The 24,858-nt window shown below is 55.5% G+C and overlaps 1 protein-coding gene across 1 annotated transcript; it reads left to right on the top strand.

Moving 5' to 3' along the window:
• Window positions 1-1,049: 1,049 nt before the first annotated feature.
• On the top strand, window positions 1,050-23,931 carry ERAP1 (endoplasmic reticulum aminopeptidase 1). The gene is made up of 18 exons (XM_064140863.1): window positions 1,050-1,883; window positions 2,922-3,060; window positions 4,350-4,484; window positions 5,822-5,942; window positions 6,879-7,033; window positions 7,925-8,038; window positions 11,199-11,330; window positions 12,160-12,291; window positions 13,296-13,373; window positions 13,937-14,091; window positions 16,104-16,186; window positions 17,158-17,341; window positions 18,849-19,005; window positions 19,107-19,291; window positions 19,499-19,660; window positions 20,547-20,687; window positions 20,784-20,865; window positions 23,592-23,931. The coding sequence occupies exons 1-18, from the start codon at window positions 1,381-1,383 to the stop codon at window positions 23,736-23,738; spliced, it is 2,805 nt and encodes a 934-aa protein (XP_063996933.1). The 5' UTR covers window positions 1,050-1,380; the 3' UTR covers window positions 23,739-23,931.
• Window positions 23,932-24,858: the final 927 nt, after the last annotated feature.

Here is a 24,858-nt window from a genome sequence, read left to right as displayed (position 1 = left end):
ATGCTTTAGTCAGCTTGGTCCTGTTTGCTCTGTGAGGACAGGCTGAGGGTGCTGGGGCTCTTTAACCGGGAGCAGAGGAGCCTGAGGGCTGCCCTCATTATGCTGATAAAGATGTGCAGGGATGGAGGCAGGCTCTGCTCAGGGATGCCCAAGGACAGGACAAGGGCCAGTGGGTGCAGCTGGAGCAGAGGAGGTGCCAGGAACAGAAGGGAAAACTTTGTCACTGTGAGGGTGCTGGAGGCCTGGAACAGACTGCCCAGTGAGGTTGTGGAGTCTCCTTTTCTGGAGAGATTCCAACCCCTCCTGGCTGTGTTCCTGTATGCTCTGTCCTAGGTGACCCTGCTCTGGCTGGGGCATTGGGCTGGATGATCTCTGGAGGTCTCTTCCAGCCCCTGATGTTCTGTGATGCTTGCCCACTCCATAGAACTCTAACTTACATACACTTCAGTGTCATGGAATCACGGAATTGTTTTGTTTGTAGGAGATCTTTTAAGTCCAGCTGTTACCCCAGCACTGCCAGGGCATCACCGAACCATGTCCCTCAGCACATCTCCATGGCTTTGAAATCACTCCAAGGATGGGGACTCCACCACTGCCCTGGGCAGTCTGGGCAAGGCCTTGACAACCCTCAAGGGGCAAAAAATTTTCCTCATATCCAACCTGAACCTGCCCCTGGAGTAGCTTGAGGCCACTTCCTTTTCTGTCAGCTGTTCCTTGGGAGCAGAGCCCAACCCCCACCTGGCTGCAGCCTCCTCTCAGGGAGCTGCAGAGAGCAATGAGGTCTCCTCTCAGCCTCTTCCACACTAACACCCTCAGCTGCTCCTCCTCTTCTCCAGACCCTTCCCCACCTTTGTTGCCCTTCTCTGGACCTGCTCCAGCCCCTGAATGTCCTTAAAGTGGGGGGTCCCCGTCCACAGCCCTGGACTCGCAGCTCTCCGTCTGAGCCCCGGAACCGCCGCGCCCCACGGGCTCTGTTCCTCTCCGCCCGCCGCGGGCCGACTCGGGCTCCCCGCCCCCTCCCGCAGCTTTCGCTTTCGCTCTGCTGCCGAACGGGCGGGAGCGGTGTTGCGGCCCGGAGCGGGGAAGCCGCTCCTGGGGGCTGCTCGGCCGGGCTCCCCCTGCCTCGGGCCCCTCCTGGCAGCGGCGGCGGGCCCGGGGTTTGGCAGGAGGTGCTAGGCAGGCTGAGCGGAGAGGGGGCAGAGCGGCAGGTACCGGGGAGGCTGAGGGCAGCCGGGGTCGGGAGGCAGGCACCGGGGCGCTGAGGGGAGCCAGGGTGCGGAGGCAGGCACCGGGCGGGCCGAGCGGAGCCGCCTATCTCAGGCTGCCGTTCCCGGCAGGGCATCCCGGCGCCTTCTTTCGCCGCCCTCGGGGCTGTCCGGAATGGCCTCTCCGCGGCGGGCTGGGCGCTTCTCGGCCGCGTTGCGGACCGTGGTGGCCGCGGCGCTGCTGGGGCTGCTGTGCGCGGCCTCGGCCCTGGACGCGGTCCCGGAGAGAGCGGCGTTCCCCTGGGCGGCGGTGAGGCTCCCCACGGCCGTCGTGCCGCTGCACTACCAGCTCCTCATCCACCCCAACCTCACCACGCTGACCTTCGCCGGCACCGCGGCCATCGAAGTGCTGGCCGCGGAGCAGACCAGCGCCGTCGTCCTGCACAGCAAGTGGCTGAACATCAGCGGGGCCAGCCTGGGCGAGGCCGGCGGCGCGGCGGCGGGGCTGGCGCTGCGGGTGCTGCAGGAGCCGCGCCGGGAGCAGGTGGCTCTGCTGGCGCCGAGGCCGCTGCGCCCCGGGCGCCGCTACACGCTCCGCGTCCACTACTCGGCGCAGCTCTCCCGGTCCTTCCGCGGCTTTTACAAAAGCACCTACAGGAGCCGGGAGGGAGAGCTCAGGTAATGCTGCTTGAGATGGGAGCCGTCTGGAGAGCAGCCTTGTGTGTGTGTCTGGGGCTGTAAAGGTGCGGGGGGGCCTGGAGCGGCTCTACGCTGCCCTAGTCAGGCCGCGCCTGGAGTGCTGGGGCCAGTTCTGGGCTTCCCAGTTCGAGAGAGACAGGGAACTGCTGGAGGGAGTGGGGAGGTTGGGAAGCTGCTGAGGGCCCTGGAGCATCTCTGTGAGGAGCAAAGCCCTGGGACTAAGAGCCTGGAGAAGAGCAGCCCCAGGAGCGATCTGATCAGTGCTCAGCAGGAGCTAAAGGAGCTGTGGGGGACAAGAGGACTGGGCCAGACTCTGCTCAGTGGTGCCCAGGGACTGGACAAGGGGCAAGGGACACAAAATGGAACCCAGGGTTCCAGATTCCTGAGCAGGAGGAGCAGCTTGTTTGGTATGAAGGTGCTGGAGGGGTGGAGCAGGCTGCCCAGAGAGGTTGTGGAGTCTCTTTCTCTGCAGAGCTTCCAATGCCCCCTGGCCATTGTGCTTCTGGGCAAGCTGCTGTGGGTGCCCTGCTGGAGCAGGGGGTTGGACTGGGTGAACTCCACAGAGGTCCTTTCCTGCCCCACAACACTGGGACTCTGAGATCACAATAAACTCTGCTAGCTCCCCACACCGACATTTCCTTCTCAGTCACAGGAAGGAGAAGCTGCTGCCTGGGGCACTTTCCCTGCTCTGTAGCAGGCTCCAAACCCCTTGTTCCAGTTTGATGATGTGCAGAAAGTTGGTGCTGAGCTGCAGCAGACACAGCCAACAGCTTGCACTGCTGTGTGGTCTGCAAGGCCAGAAGGTTCCACAGCAATCTGCAGCTGGGGAGAGAGCAACAGGAGAGCTCAGGGCTGGGTGCCAGCCACACAAAGCCACAGAGAGCTGCTGAGCTCAGCCATAGTTTGTCCCACTGCTCTACACTGTCACCCTTCCAACCTCCACCATGCTAGGAGTCTGTGAAATGACTCTGGTGCCAGACATCAGGGAGGTGAACACTGCCCCTTTTCTCCCCTCAGGGTGCTTGCAGTGACACAGTTTGAGCCCACAGCTGCACGGATGGCCTTCCCCTGCTTTGATGAGCCAGCCTTCAAAGCCACCTTCTCCATCCGGATCCGCAGGGAGCCGAAGCACCTTGCCCTCTCCAACATGCCGATTGTGAGTGGATGCTTCTGACCTGTGCTAGTGACCTGAGACCTTTGAAATGAGAGCAAAGCCTGCAGTGGTTGCCGTTGGTGGGAATGTGAACACTGCTGTAGCTCCCGTTATGAGTGTGTGGTGCTGTGGAGGTGATTTTGGCACAGGGTTGGAATGGAGGAAATAATGCATCATGTGTTGTACTGGTTCTCAGCAGGGGCGTGGGGGTGATCAGTACAATGCAGTCTCCGTGGTCCTAATCTTGCATACAGCATGCTTTGCATGCGTGGAGGGCCGTGGAGGTCATCAGAGGGCTGGAGAACCTCCTCCCCTGTGGGAACAGGCTGGAAAATACTCAACCTGGAGAAGAGAAGGCTGCAGGGAGACCTTAGAGTACCTAAAGTACAAATCCTATGAGGAGAAGTTGAGGGAGCTGGGCCTGTTTAGCCTGGAGAAGAGGAGGCTCGGGGGTGATCTTATTACTGTCTATAACTACCTGAAGGGGCATTGTAGCCAGGTGGGGGGTGGCCTCTTCTCCCAGGCAACCAGCAATAGAACAAGGGGACACAGTCTCAAGTTGTGCCAGGGTAGGTATAGGCTGGATATTAGGAAGAAGTTCTTCACAGAGAGAGTGATTTCCCATTGGAATGGGCTGCCCAGGGAGGTGGTGGAGGCACCGTCCCTGGGGGTCTTCAAGAAAAGCCTGGGTGAGGCACTTAGTGCCATGGTCTGGTTGATTGGATAGGGCTGGGTGCTAGGCTGGACTGGATGGTCTTGGAGGTCTCTTCCAACCTGGTTGATTCTATGATTCTATGAAAGGGCTCCAGGAGAGCTGGGGAGGGATTTTGGACAAGGGCTGGGAGCACTAGGACAAGGGACAATGGCTTTGAGCTGGGAGAGGGGAGATTGAGACTGGAGAGGAGGAAGAAATTGTTGAGAGTGAGGGTGGGGAGACACTGACACAGGTTGCCCAAAGAGGCTGTGGTTGTCCCCTGCCTGGAGGTATTCAACGCCAGGCTGGATGAGGTCTTGAGCAACCTGGGCTAGTGGGAGGTGTCCCTGCCCATGGCAGGGTGTTGGAACTGGGTGACCTTCCAAACAGAGTCACTTCCAGACGAACCATTCTGTGTCTCCATGAACACCTCAAAGTTAAATCTTCGCTATGCAATGTGACATCTGTAAAACACAGCAGCTCCAAACTGCCGTGTCCTTAAAACACTGCAAGAGACAAAATATGACAGCTCTTGGAGCCAAGGTGCTCCACCACCATCCTCCCAAGCTCAAGGTGATGAACTCTGCTGGTTTTTCAGGTGAAGTCTGTGAGTTTAACTCCCTGGCTTGTTGAGGACCATTTTGATACCACTGTCAAGATGAGCACCTACCTGGTGGCCTTTATTGTTTCAGACTTTAAATCCATCAGCAAAATGAGCAGCCATGGAGTAAAGGTAACTCTGGTTCTCTTTGATAGGAGCTTTTCAAGCCTCCGTGAATACAGAAATGGTTCAATTCTCACTGAAGTTGCTGGATTTGTGGATCTCAGCGATTTACAGGGGAGGAGGAGATGTGGTTTGCATCTGTGTGAAATCTGTCTTGAGATTTAGTGGCATTGAATGTTTTTGTCAGTGGCCTTGGGTTTTGTACAGTAATATGCACAAGTGTCAGAGTTTGTTTCATGCAATCCAGCCTGGATAGGCTGTTGAGGTGGCTGAGGAGAACCTCAAGAGGTGCAACAAAGCCAAGTGCAAGGGTCTGAGCCTGTGTCATGACAACTCTGGACATCAATCCATGCTGGAGGTGATGAGATTGAGAGCAGCCCTGCAGAGAAGGACTTGGGGTACTGGAGGTGAGAAGCTGGACAGGAGGCAGCAATGGGCACTGGTAGCCCAGAAGACCAAGGGCAGCCTGGGCTGCATCCAAAGCAGCCTGGCCAGAGATGGAGAGAGGGGATCCTGGCCCTCTGCTCTGCTCTGGGGAGACCTCACCTGCAGGGCTGGGGCCAGCTGTTGGCCACCAACACAAGAGAGCCCTGGAGCTGCTGGAGAAGGTCCAGAGGAGGCCACCAAGATGCTGAGAGGGCTGTAGAACCTCTGCTGTGGGGACAGGCTGGGAAAGTTGTGGCTGTGCAGCCTGGAGAAGAGAAGGCTGCAGGGAATGCTTAGAGCTGCATTTCAATAGCTGCAGGAGAGCTGCAGGCAGACTGGGGAGGGACTGTTGAGAAGGGCCTGTGGGGCTAGGCTGAGCGGCAGTGGTCTGGAAGTGGAGCAGGGCAGAGTTAGGTTGGACATCAGGAGGAAGTTGTGCAGAGTGAGGGTGGAGAGACCCTGGCATAGGCTGGCCAGGGAGGTGGTGGAGGCTCCATCCCTGCAGACATTGAAGGTCAGACTGTGTAAGGCTCTGAGCAAGCTGCTCTGGTGGAGGGTGTCCCTGCTGGCTGCAGAGATTGGACAAGATGCCCTCCGAAGGTGCACTTTAATGTGACTGTAATTCTATGATTCAAGGCAAATTAAAGGCTCTTTCATGGAGAATCAGCACTAAATGAGACTTGTTTCAGCCTCTGGCACGGTGGGAGTGAAAGCTGCAGGAGCCTTTGTAGGGACACAGCAGTTGTGATCAAGTTTTACCACTTCCATCCTCATTCTGCTAATGTCCTGCAGATGTTTGAGTAACTGTTGTAGGGAAAGGTTAGGTGTTGGCCTTAGTGTCCCTTTGGTGGTAATCCAGATAGCAAAGTCTCTGAGCTTCTGGTGCTGGTTTTGAAGTGCTTCCTGCCGTTCTGCTGCAGATCTCTGTCTACACGGTGCCAGAGAAAATCAGCCAAGCTGAGTATGCCCTGGAGGCAGCAGTGAAGCTTCTGGACTTTTATGAGGACTACTTCAGTATTCCATACCCCCTGCCTAAACAAGGTAACTGACACAAGTATTTATTTGATGTGTTCTGGAGCATTAATTTTGGAGAGGAAAACAGCACAAAGTCAGTAACTGAGAGAACTGAGACAGGGCTGCAGCACCTCTGCTGTGAGGACGGACTGAGGGAGCTGGCAGTGTTCAGCCTGGAGAGAAGCCTCCAGGGAGACCTCAGAGTTGCATTCCAGGACCCTGCAGGAGGGCTGCTGAGGCACTTTTCTTGAGGGTATCTAGAGACAGGGAAGGAGGAATGGTTTGAAGCTGAGGCAAAGCAGGGTCAGATGAGCTGAGGATGAAGTTCTTGTGTCCCAGGGTGCTGAGGCTCTGGCATAGGCTGTCCAGGGGAGCTGTGGACGCCTCCTGCCTAGGGGTGCTCAAGGCCAGGTTGGATGAGGCCTTGAGCAGCTCAGTCCATTTGAGAGGTGGCCCTGCCCATTGTGATGGTTCAAACTAGCACACCCATTGTGGGGAGGTCGGAGCAGATGAGCTCTGAGGTTCCTTCCAGCCACTCTAGGGTTCTGTGAGGACAGAGCAGAGCTGAGCTTACAGGTTTTCTCTTGGCCCTCGACAGAGCTGATGGCACAGCTCCACTGGCAGCTGAGAATTCCCCTGTACAGAGCAATTTTTGGAAGTGCACTTTGTGATTGCATATAAAACAGCTCTTAGAAGAACTCCATTTAGAGAGTTGTACAGAGCCAGAAGGTCTTCCTTCAGCCTCTCCTCCAGGCTAAACAACCCTAGTTCAAGGAGTCGTAGATTCAGGGAATGGGTTGGAAGGGACCTCGAGGATCATGCAGTTCCAACTGCCTGCATGGGCAGGGAGACCTCCCCCTAGCCCAGGTTGCTTAAGGGGATGAAGTGATATGTGTGGGTGAGTTCTTTACTGAGTAACCTGGTTCCAGTACTGGTTGAATGCTTTCTTTCTCCCCCCCCTAGATTTAGCAGCTATACCAGATTTTCAGTCTGGTGCTATGGAGAACTGGGGGCTGACCACCTACCGGGAGTCAGCTTTGCTGTATGACCCTGAGAAGTCCTCATCATTCTCTAAACTGTGGATCACCAGGGTGGTAGCCCATGAGCTGGCCCATCAGGTGAGCTTTGGGGACAAGGTGGAATTGCAACCAACCTGTGGAGGGGTTGGTGATGATAGATGCTGTGTGGAGCATCTTGGAATCGTAGAACCACAGAACTGCTGAAAGTGGAAGAGAGCTTTGAGATTCAGATTGGAGTACATGGTCCTTGAGGTGGCTTCCAACCTGATATTCTATGAATCAATTAATCATCCAGTTCAAGAGCTCACCCAGAGCTCAGCCCCACCACTGCTGCTGAGCCACTGCTACTGAACCATATCCCTCAGCACCACATCCAGGGGACTTTGATATGCCTCCAGGCTTGGAGGCTCCACCACCTGCCTGGGCAGCCTGAGCCACTGACTGACAACCCTTGCTGGGAAGAATTTATTCTTAACATCCAACCTGAACCTTCCTTGCCACAAGTTAAAGCTGTTTCCTTTTGTCCTGTTACTTGATCCTTGGGAGCAGAGCCCAACCCCTACCTGGCTGAAGCCTCTTCTCAGGGAGCTGTAGAGAGCAATGAAGTCTCCTTCATCCTCCTCTTCTCCGCACTACACAACCCAGGTCCCTCAGACGTTCCTCATAATTAGAAGCTGAAAATTGCTTTGGCTTGGGGTTGCTCCACTGTGAACCTCGAGGACAGTTCTGGCTGAAAGCTGCATAGCAGTGGGAGCTGCAATTAACTGCAGGCCACCCAGAGAGGAGGGCTGGAGGTTTGGAAGGCTTCACAGTTAGATGTGTGGCTCTCTTGCCATGCCTGGGGTCTTTAGAAGGAGAGTGGAATCCACACAAGAGATGGGATGGGAACAGGCCAGAGCAAGCTGTGCTGCTAAAAGCAGGCTCCTCAGAGGTCAGTAACAACACTTTTCCTGATAAATTATGTCTTTTAAAAGTTCTTTTCTCCCACAGTGGTTTGGCAACCTGGTTACCATGGAGTGGTGGAATGACCTGTGGCTGAATGAAGGCTTTGCCAAGTTCATGGAGTTTGTGTCAGTCAGTGTCACTCATCCGGAGCTCAGAATCGTAAGCTGCAGTTTCTTTGGTTTCATAACCACTACCTTCTAAACACAGCATGGGGTGCACCCATGGGTGCTGAGGGAGCTGGGGGAAGGCATTGCTAGGCCATTCCCCATCATCTGTGTAAGTCACAGTATCGCCAAGGTTGGAAGAGACCTCACAGATCACCAAGTCCAACCCTTTACCACAGAGCTCAAGGCTAGACCATGGCACCAAGTGCCACGTCCAATCCTGCCTTGAACAGCTCCAGGGACGGCGACTCCACCACCTCCCTGGGCAGCCCATTCCAGTGTCCAATGACTCTCTCAGTGAAGAACTTTCTCCTCACCTCCAGCCTAAATCTCCCCTGGCGCAGCCTGAGGCTGTGTCCTCTCGTTCTGGTGCTGGCCACCTGAGAGAAGAGAGCAACCTCCTCCTGGCCACAACCACCCCTCAGGTAGTTGTAGACAGCAATAAGGTCACCCCTGAGCCTCCTCTTCTCCAGGCTAAACAATCCCAGCTCCCTCAGCCTCTCCTCATAGGGCTGTCCTCAAGGCCTCTCACCAGCCTCGTCGCCCTTCTCTGGACATGCTCGAGCATCTCAACGTCCCTCCTAAGCTGAGGGGCCCAGAACTGAACACAGTACTCAAGGTGTGGTCTAACCAGTGCAGAGTACAGGGGCAGAATGACCTCCCTGCTCCTGCTGACCACACCATTCCTGATGCAGGCCAGGATGCCACTGGCTCTCTTGGCCACCTGGGCACACTGCTGGCTCATGTTAAGGCAGGTATCAGTCAGCACCCCCAGATCCCTCTCTGTCTGGCTGCTCTCCAGCCACTCCCACCCCAGCCTGTATCTCTGCATGGGGTTGTTGTGGCCAAAGTGCAGCACCCTGCACTTGGAGCTATTGAATGCCATCCCATTGGACTCTGCCCATCTGTCCAGGCGGTCAAGGTCCTGCTGCAGAGCCCTTCTGCCCTCCAACCCAGCCACATCTGCCCCCAGCTTGGTGTCATCTGCAAACTTGCTGATGACTGACTCCATGCCCTCATCCAGATCTCCTATGAAGATGTTAAAGAGGATGGGGCCCAGCACTGATCCCTGAGGGACACCACTAGTGACAGCTGCCAGCTGGATGTGGCACCATTCACCACCACTCTCTGGGCTCGGCCCTCCAGCCAGTTCCTAACCCAGCACAGAGTGTTGCCATCCAAGCCATGGGCTGACAGCTTAGCCAGCAGTTTGCTGTGGGGGACAGAGAACATGGAAAGTAGAAGGCTGCAGGGAGATCTTAGAGCAGCCTGCTGGTACCTGAAGGAGCTACAAGCAGGCTGCAGAGGGACTGTTTCCAGAGGCCTGCAAGAACAAGACCAGGGCAGATTGAGGTTGGATGTGAGGAACAAGTTCTGCACCAGGAGGGTGCTGAAACACTGCAACAGGTTACCCAGGGAGGTGGTTGAGGCTCCATCTCTGGAAATATTCAAGGTGAGGCTGACTGGGCTCTGAGAAACTTGCTCTAGTGGAGGATGTCCCTGCTGATTGTGAGGGTGTTGGACTGGATGACCTTTGGAGGTCTCTTCCAACCCAGACCGTTCTGTGGTTGCTAGGCCACTCCCTCACCTGTGGTAAGTCCTGGGAACAGCTGAGGTGCCTGAGGACTGGAGGAAAGCAAAGGTCTTGGCAGGCTTCAGGCATGGCAAGCAGGAGGAATTGGGCAGTGACAGGGCAGGCAGCCTCACCTGCATCCCTGGGAACGTGATGTAGCAGCTTCTCCTTGGTGCTGTCTACAGGCAGCAGCAGCCAGCATGGTTTTACCAGGGGTAAGTTGTGTTGGCTCTGCCTGAGAGCCTTTGATGAGGACTTTGGCAGGTGGCTGGATGATGGCAGAGCAGTGGATGTGGTTTGTCTTGATCTCAGGAAAGCATCTGACAGCCTCTGCTGCAGCACCCTCTCAGCTGCACTGAGGAAGTGTGGGCTGGGGACTGAGGGAGTGAGCTGGGGATGTGCTGGTTGAAGGACAGAGATCAGAGAGTTGTGATCAATGAGACAGAGTCCAGCTGGAGGCCTGTGTCTACTAGGCTCCCTCAGGAGTCAGTGCTGAGGCCAGAGCTGTTCAATATCTTTACAACCTGGCTCAGGGCACAGAGGGCACTTGCCAGCGGGTTTGCTGATGGCACCACAGTGAGATCAGCAGTGACAGCCCTCAGGCTGTGCTGCCATCCAGCCAGACTTGGCCAAGATGCAGAGCTGGGTGGGGAGAAATGGAATAGAACCCATCAAGGGCAAGGGGAGAGGCTGGCAGCTGGGGAAGAACAACTGCAGGGACCAGGGCAGGTTGGGAACTGCTTGGGTTGGAAAGGACCTTTCAAGGTCAACTAGTCCAGTCAGCAGGGACATCAGCAACTAGATCAACTCTTTGAGTTAGTTACAGAGTCACAGAAGTCACAGGATAGATCTGGTTGGAAGAAGCCTTCCAGATCATGCAGTCCAACCCTTAACCCAGCACTGCCAGAGCATCACCAACCCATGGCCCTCAGTACCACATCAGCTTTGAAACTTCTCCAGGGATGAGGACTCAACTACTGCCCTGAGCAGCCTGGGTCAGGCCCTGACAGCCCTTTAGAAATTGTTCCTGGTGTCCAACCTAAACTTCTCCTAGGGCATCTGAGGACATTTTTTTCTCTCTTGTTCCTTGGGAGAAGAGCCCAACCCCACCTAGCTCCTGTCTCTGAGAGTTGTAAGAGCCGAAAGTCTGTCTTCAACCTTTTCTCCAGGCTGAACACCCCCAGTTCCCTCAGAAGTTCTTCAGAGTCATCTCCTTGTGCTCCAACTGCAGACCCTTGCCCAGCTTTGCTGCCCTTCTCTGGACTGCTCCAGCCCCTCAATGTCCTTGCTGGAGTGAGAGGCCCAGAACGGAACATGACATTCCAGCAGCTATTGAGTGGCAAGTGCCCTGCCCCACAGCTGCCCACAGACCAGTGGGTTGTGTCTGATCTTGCAGTTAGAACAGCATGAATCACCTGTGTGTCTGTGCTACTCTCTGTGGTGTCTTTATGTTCTGTAGTAACAGCAAATGCATCTTCTGCTCGCTTGGTGTGATTTCGAGGACAAGTGGAGTGGACCAGAAAGGGATCCAGTGGTCAGTGAGCAAAATTTTTCAGCACTGTTTGGTTTTGCCTCCTCTTAGGAGGACTACTTCTTGAGGAGATGCTTTGATGCCATGGCAGTGGATGCTTTAAATTCCTCACACCCCATATCTACTCCAGTGGAAGATCCAGCTGCAATCTTGGAGATGTTTGATGATGTTTCTTATGACAAGGTAAAGCACCAAGCCGCTGCTGCTGTTGCCTTTAGCTGCATTGTTCTGCTCATGTCATCCCCCTGCACAGCAGACATCCCTGACACCTGCTGCTAAGGGCTTTAGGCCTTGGACAGCTCCTTGTCCAGAACACTGAGGTGGTTGCAAAGCATAGGAGGGCTTGGTTTAGAAAGGACCTTAAGAGTCATCTGCTTCCACCCCCAAATGGTTGTTGTCTTTCCTATGACAAAGCACACCAAAAAACAGAAAAGAAATAATTTAATCAGACTTAAAAACACTGAAATCCTTCCACAGCCTTTAGCAGAGGTCCTGAGAGGTGCAGTTTTCTACCACAGAGAGGTGAATGATGCCCTTGGAAAGGATTTTGCCACTCCTAAGAGTGAAATTCACCACCTCCACTGGGGATCTGCTCTGTACCAGTGTGGTCTTTAACTATTTGTTGATGTTCTTAACACAGGGGAGAGTTTTCCACTGGAGCACGGCATGGTGCTGGCTTGCACAGCTGTTAGGAAAACAGGAGGAGAAAACCAGTAACACAACTCAGTGGTGCTTGCAAGGGCCATGGGTCAGGAAACAGGCAGCACTGCTCCACTGTGCAGCAACCCAAGCATTCTTCAATCAGAGAGGTGTTCAAAAGTCAGCTCTGGTGGCTTGCTGACATTGCTCTGCAGTGAGCTTCCAGTGCCAGCTTGGAAGATGACTCGGGGATCACCTGCTCCAGCCTTTCTGGGTGGTGATGGAGTTGAAAGGAGCTGGTCCAGCAGCCTGTCGAGCTGAGGTGGTGAGGTAACTCCTCCTTTACACACTTTGTCTCTTGTTTTCTCTTCAGGGCTCTTGTGTATTAAATATGCTGAAGGACTACCTGACTGCTGATGTGTTTAAAGCTGGGCTGGTGAACTACCTGCAGAAATACAGCTACCAGAACACCAAAAATGAGGACCTCTGGGACAGCCTGACAAATGCAAGTCTTCTTTGCTCGTGGGATCGTGGCTCTGGGTTGGAAGGGACCTCCAGAGGTCACCCAGTCCAACTGCCCCACACTCAGCAGGGACATCCTCCACTAGAGCAGGTTGATCAGAGTCTTATACAGACTAACCTTAAATACCTCCAGGGATGGGTCCTTAACCACCTCCCTGGGCAACCTGTTGCAGTGTTGCAGCACCCTCCTGGTGCAGAACTTGTTCTTCACATCCAATCTTAAGCTGCTCTGCTCATTTCAAACCATCGTTCCTAGTCCTGTTCCTGCAGGCCTTTCTGAACAGTCCCTCTGTAGTCTGCTTGTAGCTCCCTTCAGGTACTGGCAGGCAGCTCTAAGCTTTCCCTGCAGCCTTCTCTTCTCCAGGCTGCACAGCCACAACTCTCCCAGCCTGTCCCCACAGCAGAGGTTCTGCAGCCCTCTGAGCATCTTGGTGGCCGCCTCTGGACCTTCTCCAGCAGCTCCAGGGCTCTTGTGTGCTGGTGGCCCCACAGCTGGACCTAGCCCTACAGATGAGGTCTCCCCAGCGCAGAGCAGAGGGGCAGGATCCCCTCTCTCCATCTCTGGCCAGGCTGCTTTGGATGCAGCCAGGCTGCCCTTGGCCTTTTGGGCTGCCAGTGCCCATTGCTGCCTCCTGTCCAGATTCTCACCCCCAGCATCCCAAGTCCTTCTCTGCAGAGTTACTCTCAGTCTCACCACCTCCAGCATGGATTGATGTCCAGAGTTGTCATGACAGAGGCCCACGACCTTGCCCTTTGCCTTACTGATCCTCATGAAGTTCCCTTTAGCCAGATCTGCAGCCAGCCCAGATCCCCATGGATGGATCCCATCCTACCATTCGGTCTCACCAACTGCAGCACTCAGCTGTCTTTGGTTCAAATTCTATATCTTCACCTGAGCTTTGTGTCTCCCTATCACACTCCTGGAGGCTGTGCCCAGTCCCTATGTCTGTGACATCAGAAAGGTGACCACGACTTTTTCCCTTGCAGGTTTGCCCTGAAGCAGATGCTGAGAAGAATGAACAGCAGGGGTTCTGCAGAAGAAGCCAGCAGCCTTCTTCCAGTGCAGTAAGCATCTAGTTCTTAACCCATCAGTATCTAGAAGCTGGACACCTTTCTGTATTCTCTCATGTCATCCTTCTGTGCCATGGCATTGACAGATGTCCCCCTCAAGAGGTTGTGGTTCTAGGGAGAGGACTCATAGAGTCATAGATGGGATTGGGTTGGGAGGGACCTCAAAGATCATCCAGCTCCAAACCCCAGATTGCTCAAGGCACTCGTGGAATAGGTTGGGTTGGAAGGGACCTCAAAGATCATGCATCTCCAACCCCCAGGTTGCTCAAGGCACTCATAGAATGATTTAGGTTGGAAATAGCCTTGAAGATCATCCAGTTCCAAGACAGGCTTTGCCCATGGCAGAGGGCTTGGAACTGGGTGGTCTTGAATTTTGCCCTAGCCCAGGGTGCTCAAGGCAATGCCATTCATGAAATGGAAGTGTCCACAAAGACAACACCTGGAGATGTCATAGCACCCAGTCCAAACAGACCCATGTGCAGACTCCTGTGTTCCACCATCACTGTGCTCCCCCATCTCCCTCCTCCTCTTACCTTTCTTCTTTTCCCCTCCTCCAGCACTGGACCCAAGAAAAGACTCTTGATGTGAAGGCAATGATGGACACCTGGACACTGCAAAAAGGTTTTCCCCTGGTGACAGTCACAGTGAGAGGGAGAAATGTCCACCTACAGCAGGAGCACTATATGAAGGGAGCGGAGTCTTCATCCACAGAGTAAATCCCAGCACATAGAACAAAATCTCTGCTGTGGCAGTGATGTACAGCAGGAGCAGTGCACAGACCCACGGCCAGATGGCAGATCCCAGAATCCAGCATGGTGATGGAGCTGGAAGGGACCTTGGAGATCACCCAGTCCAACCCCCCTGCTCCAGCAGGGCACCCACAGCAGCTTGCCCAGGAGCACTGTGGCCAGGGAGGGTTGGAAGCTCTCCAGAGGAGCCTCCACAACCTCTCTGGGCAGCCTGCTCCATCCCTCCAGCACTCTCACAGCAAACAAGTTGCTCCTCCTGCTCAGATGGAACCTCCTGGTCTCCAGCTTGTGCCTCTTGCCCCTTGTCCTGTCCCTGGGCACCACTGAGCAGCCTGGCCCCATCTTGCTCCTCACAGCCCCTTTAACTCTTGCTGAGCACTGATCAGATCCCCTCTGGGTCTGCTCTTCTCCAGGCTCTCAGTCCCAGGGCTTTGCTCCTCACAGAGATGCTCCAGGATTCTGTGCAGCTTTGCAACTCTTTGCTGTTCCTCTCCAGCAGTTCCCTGTCTTGAACTGAGCAGCCCAGAACTGGTCACTGGACTCCAGACATGACCTCACAAGGGCAGAACAGAGGGGCAGGAGAACCTCCCTTACCATGCAGGCCACACTGTCCTTGGTGTGCCCCATTAGTTTTCTTGGCTGGCGAGGGTACATTGCTGTCCTGTGGGTGACAATCAGACCTTCCATGAGCTGTGAGTCTCTCCCTGCAGCTCGGGACCAGCAGCACCTGTGGGTTTGAGTGGCCTAGCCAAGGTGCCTGTGGCTGCAGAGCTGCAGTGGCTGAGCCTCTGAGTGAGTCTGTGCTGGTGGGACCAGACTGGAAAGTTCAGCGTGCTGCAGCTTTGCTGTCAGTGATGCACCCAGACTGGTGAAGAGAAACCTGGCCAGAGGTACCTGGCTCTGCACTGAGGACAGGTCCACAGAATGGTTTGAGTTGGATCAGCAGTGCTGTGGGCAGCAGGAGCAGGGCAGAGATTGTGCCCCTGTGCTGGGCACTGCTGAGGTCACAGCTTGAGTGCTAGGCTTAGTTCTGGGCACCTCCCTCCCAGAAGGACATTGAGAGGCTGGAGCAGGTCCAGAGAAGGAGAGTGGAGCTGAGGAAGGGTCTGGGGAAAAGGGCTGGGGAGGGGCAGCTGAGGGAGCTGGGGGTAGTGTGGAGAACAGGAGGCTGAGGAAGACCTCATTGCTCTTTGCAGCTCCCTGAGAGGAGGCTGCAGCCAGGTGCAGGTTGGGCTTTGCTGCCCAGTCTCAGGTGACAGGAGAGGAATTGACCTGAGATATGGTGGTTGGACAAAGCCGTTGCAAATGCCCAGAGCTTCTAGGTGGTGTTTTTACAAACACCCAGAGAGGGCTCATTTAAGGCAAATTTCACTCGTTCCATGTCAGTTTTGAAGTTGGATTGCTGCATTCTCTGATCCTCATTGGGTTCCTGGGGATAGCTGCCAGCAATGCTGCAGGGATGGAGCCTTCCTGCTCCCTGCAGCCAATGTGGGAGCTCAGATTTGATCCATGAGCTCTGTTGTTTCCATGGCACTATAGACACAAGGGAGGGAAGCTCAGAAGCCTCAGACACAGCTACTTTGCAGCTCACAAGTGGTGTTAAGTTCCGGGTCCTGGGGTCCACCTTGAGTAGCAGCAGTGTTAGGTCATTCCTCTGTTCATAGATTGATGGAGTGGGTTGGGTTGGAAGGGACCTCAAAGATCATCCAGTTCCACCCCCCTACTGTGGGTAGGGACACCTGCCACCAGTCCAGGTTGCTCAAGTCCTCATCCAGCCTGTCCTTGAACGCCTCCAGGGAGGGGACATCCACAACCTCCCTGGGCAACATGTGCCAGTGTCTCTTTAGATGTGATGTGGGCACAGCCTGCTGCCATGGCTGTGAGGGCAGGAGGTGTCACTTGGTGGTTAGGTGGGGACCAGCTAGATAAGCTTTGGCAAAGTTTTCCCACTGAACAAAGAACTTCTCTTCTGCAGCAGGTCCCTGTGGCACATCCCCCTGACCTACATCACCAGCAAATCTGACACTGTCCAGAGGTTCTTGATGACCACCAGAGCAGGTAACTGCCATCACCACTTCAGAGAGTCACAAGGATGGTGGGAGGGTGGAAGGGACCTCTAGAGGTTATTGAGTGCTAGGGCAGGTCACACAGGCTTTTGGATGTCATCCAGTCCCAACCCTCCTTGAAGAGCATCCAGTTCCAACCCCCCTGCCATGGGCAGAGCCCATGCAGTGCTCCTCAAGCCCAGGCTCCAGCACCTTCACACTAAAGAAGTTTCTCCTCCTGGTCAGCTGGAACCTCTTGGATTCCAGTTTGTACCCACTGCCCCTCGTCCTCTCATTGGGCACCACTAACAAAAGCATGGCCCCTCCTTCTTGTCCCCCTACCCCTCAGATGTTTGTAAAGAGGAGCTCAGGGTCTGTTGGCAGCCTTTTCCTGTTGCAGGGCGATCCAGAATGGAGAACTGGACCTTCTGGTGGCAGAGAGGCTACCTGGTGCCCCCTTACTGCTGCAACTGCAGTGACCTCCATGTGCTCAGAAGCTGAGCCACTGTGTGATTTCTGACAGTATCACTGAGTGAAGGACTAGGGCAAGGAGAATGGTGAGGGATTTGGAGAGCAGATCTCGTAAGGGAGCTGGGGTTGTTCAGCCTGAGCAACAGAAGGATGAGGGGAGCCCTTACCTGAAAGGAGGCTGGAGTGAGGTGGCCTTAGTGTCTTCTCCCTAGGAACTAACAACGGGACAAAGGGAAATGACCTCAAGCTAAACCAGAGGAGCTTTGGGTTGCAGCAATTTTTGTGCTGCAAGGGTGGTCAGGGGTTGGAACATGCTGCTCAGGGAGGTGGTGGAGTGCCCATCCCTGGAAGTGTTCCAGGCATGAGTAGATGTAGCACATGAGGCCATGATCTAGTGGCCATGGAGCTGTTAGGCCATCAGTTGCCCTCAACGATCTTGGAGACCTTTCCCAGCCTTAGTGACTCTGGGCTGTGTGGGTCAGTGAGGCCAAGGTGAGTGCTGTTTGCTTGCAGATGTCCTCATCCTCCCTGAAGAAGTGGAGTGGATCAAGTTCAACGTGGACATGAATGGGTACTACATCGTGCACTACGCAGGGGAGGGCTGGGGCCCCCTAATCAGCCTCCTGAGGGACAACCACACCCTGCTGAGCAGCAGTGACAGAGCAAACCTCATCAACAATGTCTTCCAGCTAGTGAGGTGAGGCCTGCTGTGCTCCTCTGGCAGCGACACAGATGTGCTGATGGCCTCACTGTGTTCAGAGGTCCATGGCATGGGATGGGGTGGAAGGGACCTTGAAGACCATGAGCGAGGGCACCTCATTGGAATGACCTTGGCATGTGTAGGATGAGGCTTTTTGTGGTCTGTCTGCACCATTGTCTTACAGACCCTCCCTTGTGCAGAGATGAAACAGGAGCTGTCCTAACTTGGGTGATGAAACTGGAGCTGTCCTAGCTTGGGTAGCCACATCTCACTCCAAAAAAGTAAAGTCAGAAGGGGTTTGGAAATCAGAGTCATGGAGTGGGAGGGGCTGGAAAGGACCTCTGGAGATCATCAGATCAGCCTTCAAATCACAGAATGTTAGAGGTTGGAAGGAGGCTCCAGAGATCAAGTCCAACCCCCCTGCCAAAGCAGGTTCAGGCAGGTAGGTGCACATCTAGGTGGGTTTGGAAAGTCTCCAGAGAAGGACCTCTGTTAGCAGCCTGTTCCAGGGCTCTGTCACCCTCACTGTAAAGAAGTTTCTTCTCATGCTGAGGTGGAACCTTCTACATTTCAGTCTGTGCCTGTTGCTCCTTGTTGCTGTGTACCACTGAAAAGAGATTGGCTACTCCACTTGACACCCACCCCCCCAGATATTTATAGACATTGATCAGATCTCCTCTCAGTCTCCAGACTGAACAGCCCCAGGGCTCTCAGTCTCTCTCCATAGCAGAGATGTTCAAGTCCCCCAGTCGTCCTCGTGGCTCTCTGCTGGACTCTCCAGCAGGTCCCTGTCCTGAACTGGGGAGCCCCAAACTGGACACAGTATTCCAGGTGTGGTCTCACCAGGGTAGAGTGGGACAAGAGTCTCCCTAGCCCTGCTGGCCACACTTTCCTGATGCACCCCAGGATGCCATTGGCTCTCTTGGCCATGAAGGCACATTGCTGGCCCCTGCAGAACTTGCTGCCCACCAGCACTCCAAGGTCTTTCTCCATGGAGCTGCTTTCCAGCAGGACAGCCCCAACCTGTACTGGTGCCTGCTGCTTTTCCTTCCCAGGTGCAGGACCCTGCACTTGTGCTTACTGAACTGCATGAAGTTCCCTTCCCCCAGCTCTCAGCCTGCCCAGATCTCGTTGGATGGCAGCACAGCCTGAGGGGTGTCAGCCACCCCCAGCTCTGTACCATCAGTGAACTTGCTGAGGCTGCACTCAATGCACTCACGTAGGTCAGTGATAAAGATGCTGAACAAAACTGGGCCCAGGTCCCTGAGGAACACCACTGGCCTCAGGCCTCCAACTTGACTCTGTGCCACTGATGGCAACCCTCTGAACTCTGCTGTGGGGCCAGTTTTTGATCCAACTCACAGACCAACTGCCTGTGCCAGGGTTTTGCTGTTTGTTTGGTTTTCTGGAGAACCTTCTGAAGAGGCTGTCTGGGATTTTGCTGTTCCCTTTGCCTTGTCAGTGTACCTGTAACTGCTTTCCTGCCTTTCTCCTGCTTCCTCAGCACAAAGAAGCTGCCCATTTCCAAAGCTTTGGACCTGACCTTGTACCTGCAGCAGGAAACACAGATCATGCCTGTGCTGCAGGCCATGCATGAGCTGATCCCCATCTACAGGCTGATGGAGACCAGGGGGATGGACAGCACCAACCAACAGCTAAAGGTCCGATTCTCAGTGCCCAGACCCTCCCTCCCACTGCCCCTCTCTGTGTCCTGTGAAGTGCCTCCTTGAACCAAATGTGTCTCTGGTGCCCCTTGTACCAGGAGTACCTGGTGAGGCTCTTCAGGGAGCTGATTGACCACCAGTCCTGGAGCGACGAGGGCTCATCCTCGCAGCGGCTGCTGAGGAGCCAACTGCTGCTCTTTGCTTGCCTCTATCACTACCAGCCCTGCCTGGACAAGGCCAGCAGATACTTCACACGGTGGCAACAGTCCAATGGAACCCTCAGGTCTGTCCTTGATCATCCAATTCCAACCCACCTTGAAGATCTCCTAGTTCCAAGCTCCCCTGCTGTAGGCTGTGCCCATGGCAGGGGGATTTGGAACTAGCTGATCTTCAAGGCCAAGTTGCTCAAGCCCTCATCCAACCTACCCTTGGACACCTGCACAGCCTGTTGGAGTCTGGACAAGAACTCCTTGCCCCAATCTTGTTGCAGCTTGCCAGCAGATGTGAAGCCAGCTGTGTACACTGTGGGAGCTCAGACAGCAGAAGGGTGGGAGTTCCTCCTCAGCAGGTACCAGCTACCTGCCTTCAGCGCAGAGAGAGAGGACATTGAGCTGGCTCTCAGCCGCAGCAGGAGCCAGGAGAGGCTTCAGTGGTGAGTTCTGGCACAGGGGCAGGAAGCTGGTGTTGGGGGGAGGTTCGTCCACATTAAGAAAGGGAAAGAAGGTGCTTCAGAGCCTTGCTGCTTGGCTTTTGAACCCTTGTGGCATGAGGAATGCTCTACAGAGCTGCTGTGGGCAGAGGAAGCTGGTGGGAGGTGTCCCTGTCCATGGGAGGGGGGTTTGAACTGAGTGACCTTGAAGGTCCCTTGCAACCCAAAGCCTTCTCTGAGTCCATTCTGTGTCAAAGAAGTGATGGGGAAGGGTCTGCAGAACAGGGATGGGGAGTTGTTGCTGGGGGACCTGCTTCTCAAGGCTAGGCTGGACTGGGCCTCGACCGTCCTGGGCTGGTGGGAGGTGTCCCTTCCCATGGCAGGGGGTTGGAACTAGAAGGTGGTGAAGGTCCCTTCCAACCCAGACCATTCCATGAATGTGAGGGTGTTCAGCCTGGGGAAGAGGAGGCTGGGAGGAGACCTCATTGCTTTCTCCAGCTCCCTGAGAGGAGGCTGCAGCCAGGTAGGGGTTGTGCTCTTCTGCCTGGTCTCAGGTGGCAGAAGGAGAGGAAATGGCCTGAAATGGTACCAGGGGAGGCTGAGGTTGGCTGTGAGGAACAATTTATGTGCTGCAAGGTTGGTCAGGGACTGGAAAAGGCTGCCCAGGGAGGTGGTGGAGTCTCCATGCTTGGAGATGTTCCAGAAAGATGTGGCCATGGCACTTGGGGCCATGGGTTAGTGGCCATAGTGGTGTTGATGTTGGACTGGATGATTCTGGAGAGGCCTCTTCCAGTCCCAACAGCTCTGTGCTTCTAAGTCCCCAGGGAACAGTCATTTGCCAGCTCTATCCACAGGCCAAACAGCTCAGGTTTCTGTTGTGATTTCTTAGGTTGATGGACCAAGGCCTGCGTGGGGACATCATCAGGACCCAAGACCTACCCTTTCTTCTTGTCTTCATTGCCAGAAACCCATCTGGTGTCACTCTGGCCTGGGCCTTCCTAAAGGCCAACTGGGAGGAGCTGGTGGCAAAGTAAGGCACAGGAGCTTCTTCCCTCTCCCCACACAACTACCCTCCAACCTGGCCTTCTCCAGACCTTCTCTGAGCCCAGCTCCCTCTTTTGGCCAGGTTTGAGCTGGGCTCCCACTCTGTGGCACAGATGGTGACTGGGGTGACCAGGCATTACTCGACATGGGCACAGCTGGCACAGGTGAGGCAGGCAGCTGCTGCTGCTGGCACTGGTGGAAACATGCATCAAAGGGTGGCCTGGGCACGGGTGTCACCAGCAGAGAGTGGCTTGGGCAAGGTGTGGCCAGCAAAGGGTGTCCTTGGCAAGATGTCACCAGCAAATTGTGGCTTGGGCTAGGTGCGGCCATCACAGAGTGGCCTGGGTGTGGTGTCACCAGCACAGGGTGTTTTGGGCTAGGTGCGGTCAGCAAAGAGTGACCTGAGCATGGTGTCACCAGCAAAAGGTGGCCTGGGCAAGTTGTGGAGCCACCAGGGCACCTGTGGGCTGTGACACTGCTGGGTGATGTTGGCACAGGGAGAGCCTCAGGTCAGTGACTAGCAGGATGCTGTTGGTGTCAGCAATGGCCTTGGAGGCTCAAGGGCCACCTGCCCCAGCTGGTATTTTGTAGCCAGCCTGGCAAGGTCCCAGCAGAGCTTGGCACTGAGCAGACAGGGGCAGGTGCTGGAGCAGTGGCATCTCCTCTGGGTCAGTTCATGCTCCTGTACGTCATCAAACCGCCCTGCCGGTTCCACAGCCTCCGTGGGTGGCAGAGAGCCCAGGCTGTGCCACATTCCCTGGCACCCCTGGCAGCTGCTGCCCAGGAGCTGCTGATGGTGTTGCCAGTGCAGAACTTAAGTTGCAGAACAAACCACAACCACTACCACCCGACCCTGTGGCACCTGAGAGGGAGCAGCACAGGGGCAGCACCCTGTGTGGTGCTGAGCTCAGCCTTGCATGTCTGGGGCTGGACTGGGAGACCTCTGGAAGCCACTTCCACCCAGCCCCTCTGATGCTGTGGTCCAAGGGACTCGCCATGTGCTGGTGGCAGTGTCTTGGCTGGTGGCGCATGCCTGTGGGGCACATACCACATGGGGACATATTTGTATCCTACCCAGAGGTGTGGCTGCACAAATAGCTGAAGGGCAGGAGGCAAGAGGATGGGGCCAGACTCTGGTCAGTGGTGCCCAGGGACAGGACAAGGGGCACAAAATGGACCCCGGGAGGTTTCATCTGAGCAGGAGAAGCAACTTGTTTGGTGTGAGGGTGCTGGAGGGCTGGAGCAGGCTGCCCAGAGAGGTTGTGGAGTCTCCTTGTCTGGAGAGCTTCCAACCCTCCCTGGCCATTGTGCTCCTGTGTGCCCTGCTCTGGCAGGGGACTGGACTCGTTGATCTCCGGCAGTGCCTTCCTACCCCTAATGTTCTGTGGTCTCCTGTGTGAGGAGGCAGCAGACTCCATATAGAGCCTGAGCACAAAGTCAGTGTCAGGATGAGAGGAAACAGAGCAGCTCCCTTCCTTGTGTCCTCTCTGGTACTTTACACAAGGGTCTGCATCCTGTGGGTCAGCTGTCGGGAAATCTCGGAGTCCAGCATGGAGGGGTTGGGAAGAGACCTCTCGAGATCACCAAGTTCCAACCCCTCCTCCAGCAATGCACCCACAGCAGCTTGCCCAGGGTGGGTTGGAAGCTCTCCAGCCAAGGAGACTCCACAGCCTCTCTGGGCAGCCTGCTCAAGCCCTCCAGCACCCTCACACCAAACAAGTTGCTCCTCCTGCTCAGATGGAACCTCCTGGGCTCCAGTTTGTGCCCCTTGTCCTGTCCCTGGGCACCACTGGGCAGAGCCTGACCTGATCACAGGATCACAGGGTGTTAGGGGTTGGAAGGGACCCAAGGAGGTCATCGAGTCCAGCCCCCCTGCCAGAGCAGGACAATACTATCTAACACAGATCACAGAGGAGCACATCCAGACAGGCCTTGAAAGTCTTCAGGGAAGGAGACTCCACAGCCTCTCTGGGGAGCCTGTTCCAGTGCTCTGTGACCCTTACAGTAAAGAAGTTCCCCCTTGTGTTGAGGCAGAACCTCTTTTGCTGCAACTTACACCCATTGCTCCTTGTTCTATCACAGGGAGCAGTGAGCAGAGCCTGTCCCCCTCCTCCTGAGCAGCTCTCAGATACTTATCAACATTTATCAAATCCCTTCTCAGTCTTCTCTTCTCCAGACTAAAAATCCCCAGGTCCCTCAGCCTCTCCTTGCAGGCCATGCCTGGATGATCTTGGAGGTCTCTTCCAACCTGGTTGATTCTGTGATTCTGTGGTTTTTGCAGGGATGGAGGTGAGGCTGACTGGTCTGTAGTTCCCTGGAACCTCTCTCTTACCCTTTTTGAAGACTGGAGTGCCATTGGCTCTCCTCCAGTCCTCAGGTGTCTGCCACGATTTGGCTAAGGTGATGGAGAGTGGCAGAGCAGTAATGTCAGCCATATGCTCCTGCCCTCCAGCATTTAGGTATTGATCAGATCCTGTGGCCAGTGCCAGCAGGCACTTCCTGTGGGCACAGCCTGAGGTGTCCAGCAGAGCTCAGGTGAAGGCTGTGGGGCACATCAGAGGCTGCTCCTTCTCCCTGATCTCACTCCCATGCTGCCCTCCTGCCCCTAGTGCTACAGTGGCAAGCAAGCAGGGCTGGATGAGCGTGAGCTGGCTGGGCTCCTCCTGGCAGCTCCTCCACGCTGGTGCCCTCAGTGTGGGCTGTCCTTGTCCTCCACTACTGAGCTGCAGCCACCACCACAGCACTGCTAGCCCTGTTCCTGGGCTGGGAGCCAAAGGGGCTGCGAGGCCCAAGGCCAAGTTGGAGTGCCACAGATGCCCTGCTGGGGGCTCCCTGAGCACCTTGGAGATGCTGCTGCCTCCTCCTCACCAGATACTGTTTTTGTCCCCAGGTGAAGGAATTCTTCAGCTCCCAGGAGGAGAAAGGCTCCCAGCTCCGCTGCGTGCAGCAGGCCCTTGACACCATCCAGGACAACATCCAGTGGATGGACAGGAACCTGGAGGAGCTCAGGAGGTGGCTGCACCACAACCAGCTGTAGGTGGCCTCTGTCAGAAGTGACTGAAAGCTGAAGAGCTGCGAGAATGGAGGGCTGGAGGCAGCTCAGATGTAGAAGGTGTTTCTGTGCAGGAGCTGCAGGGCAGCCTAACACCATCATGGACTTATTTTGGCTGGAGAAGAACTCCAAGTTTGTGGAGTCCAGCTGTTAACCTAACCCTGACAAGCCACCCCTTTGCCACCCCTCTGCCACATCTGCACCCTGGCATGTGGAGTCACGTGTGATGGTCCTCATCTGCCTCACTGGGTGATGCCCATCTCCAGCCAGCTGCCCTGGGCAGAGGAATTCTCTCAGGGCAGCTCCTGCAGGAGCCAAGGTGAACCCCTGGGGTGCTTTTTAGGTGCAGAGTTTGTTTTTTTCAGGAGCCAGCTGCTGAGGGCTGCATCTGCCTGGCTGCAGGAAGCTCTCTTCTGAACGCAGCTTTGGAAGCTACCAAAGGATCCCAGCTGCTGGCCACAGGAGCTGCAGTTTCCCCAGTACCTCTGCTCTCACAGCCCTGCCCTGGCACGGCCCCATGGTGCACACAGCCTCTGCCCTCTGCCTCTTGCAGTTTCCTCATGCGGGGAGTGAAGCAGCCAGGAGCTTGTGAAGGGCTCAGGGGAAGAGGCAGCAGCTGGAACTGATCAGCAGCCTGGGACTGTGCCTGGCCTGGCTTCTGCCCTCCAGCAGAGACAGCAGGGGCCCAGGGAGCTGCATCCTACTCCACCTCACCTCAGGGAGGCTGCTGAGCACAGAAGGCTCCTCAGAGCAGCAGCCAGGTCCTCTGGCTCCGGTGCAGTGGTGTTTGATGCTGGCTGCTGCTTGTGTTCAGGTGCTCTCAGGCTGGCAGAGCTTTGACAGCAAATAAACCTTTCTGGTGTGCCTCTGGGGGAAGTGCTGCCCTTCTGTCCCTCCCTGGGCTGCTGTAAGCAGCGTTCCCATTGCTACTCTCCCTGCTGCAAGGAACCACAGAACCAGAGTGGGATTGCTTGGGAAGAGCCTTCCAGATCCTCCACTCCAACCCTTCTCCAACCACTGAGGCTGGTGCCAAACCACAGCCCCTACCCCTGCCATCTTCTACCCACATCCCAGGAGATCAAAGCTGTCCTGCTGCAAGAGACCT

Source organism: Pogoniulus pusillus, chromosome Z (genome assembly GCF_015220805.1).
Source record: "Pogoniulus pusillus isolate bPogPus1 chromosome Z, bPogPus1.pri, whole genome shotgun sequence".
In the NCBI taxonomy this organism is placed as follows: domain Eukaryota; kingdom Metazoa; phylum Chordata; class Aves; order Piciformes; family Lybiidae; genus Pogoniulus; species Pogoniulus pusillus.
This window is presented reverse-complemented; position numbering and strand designations above follow the sequence as displayed.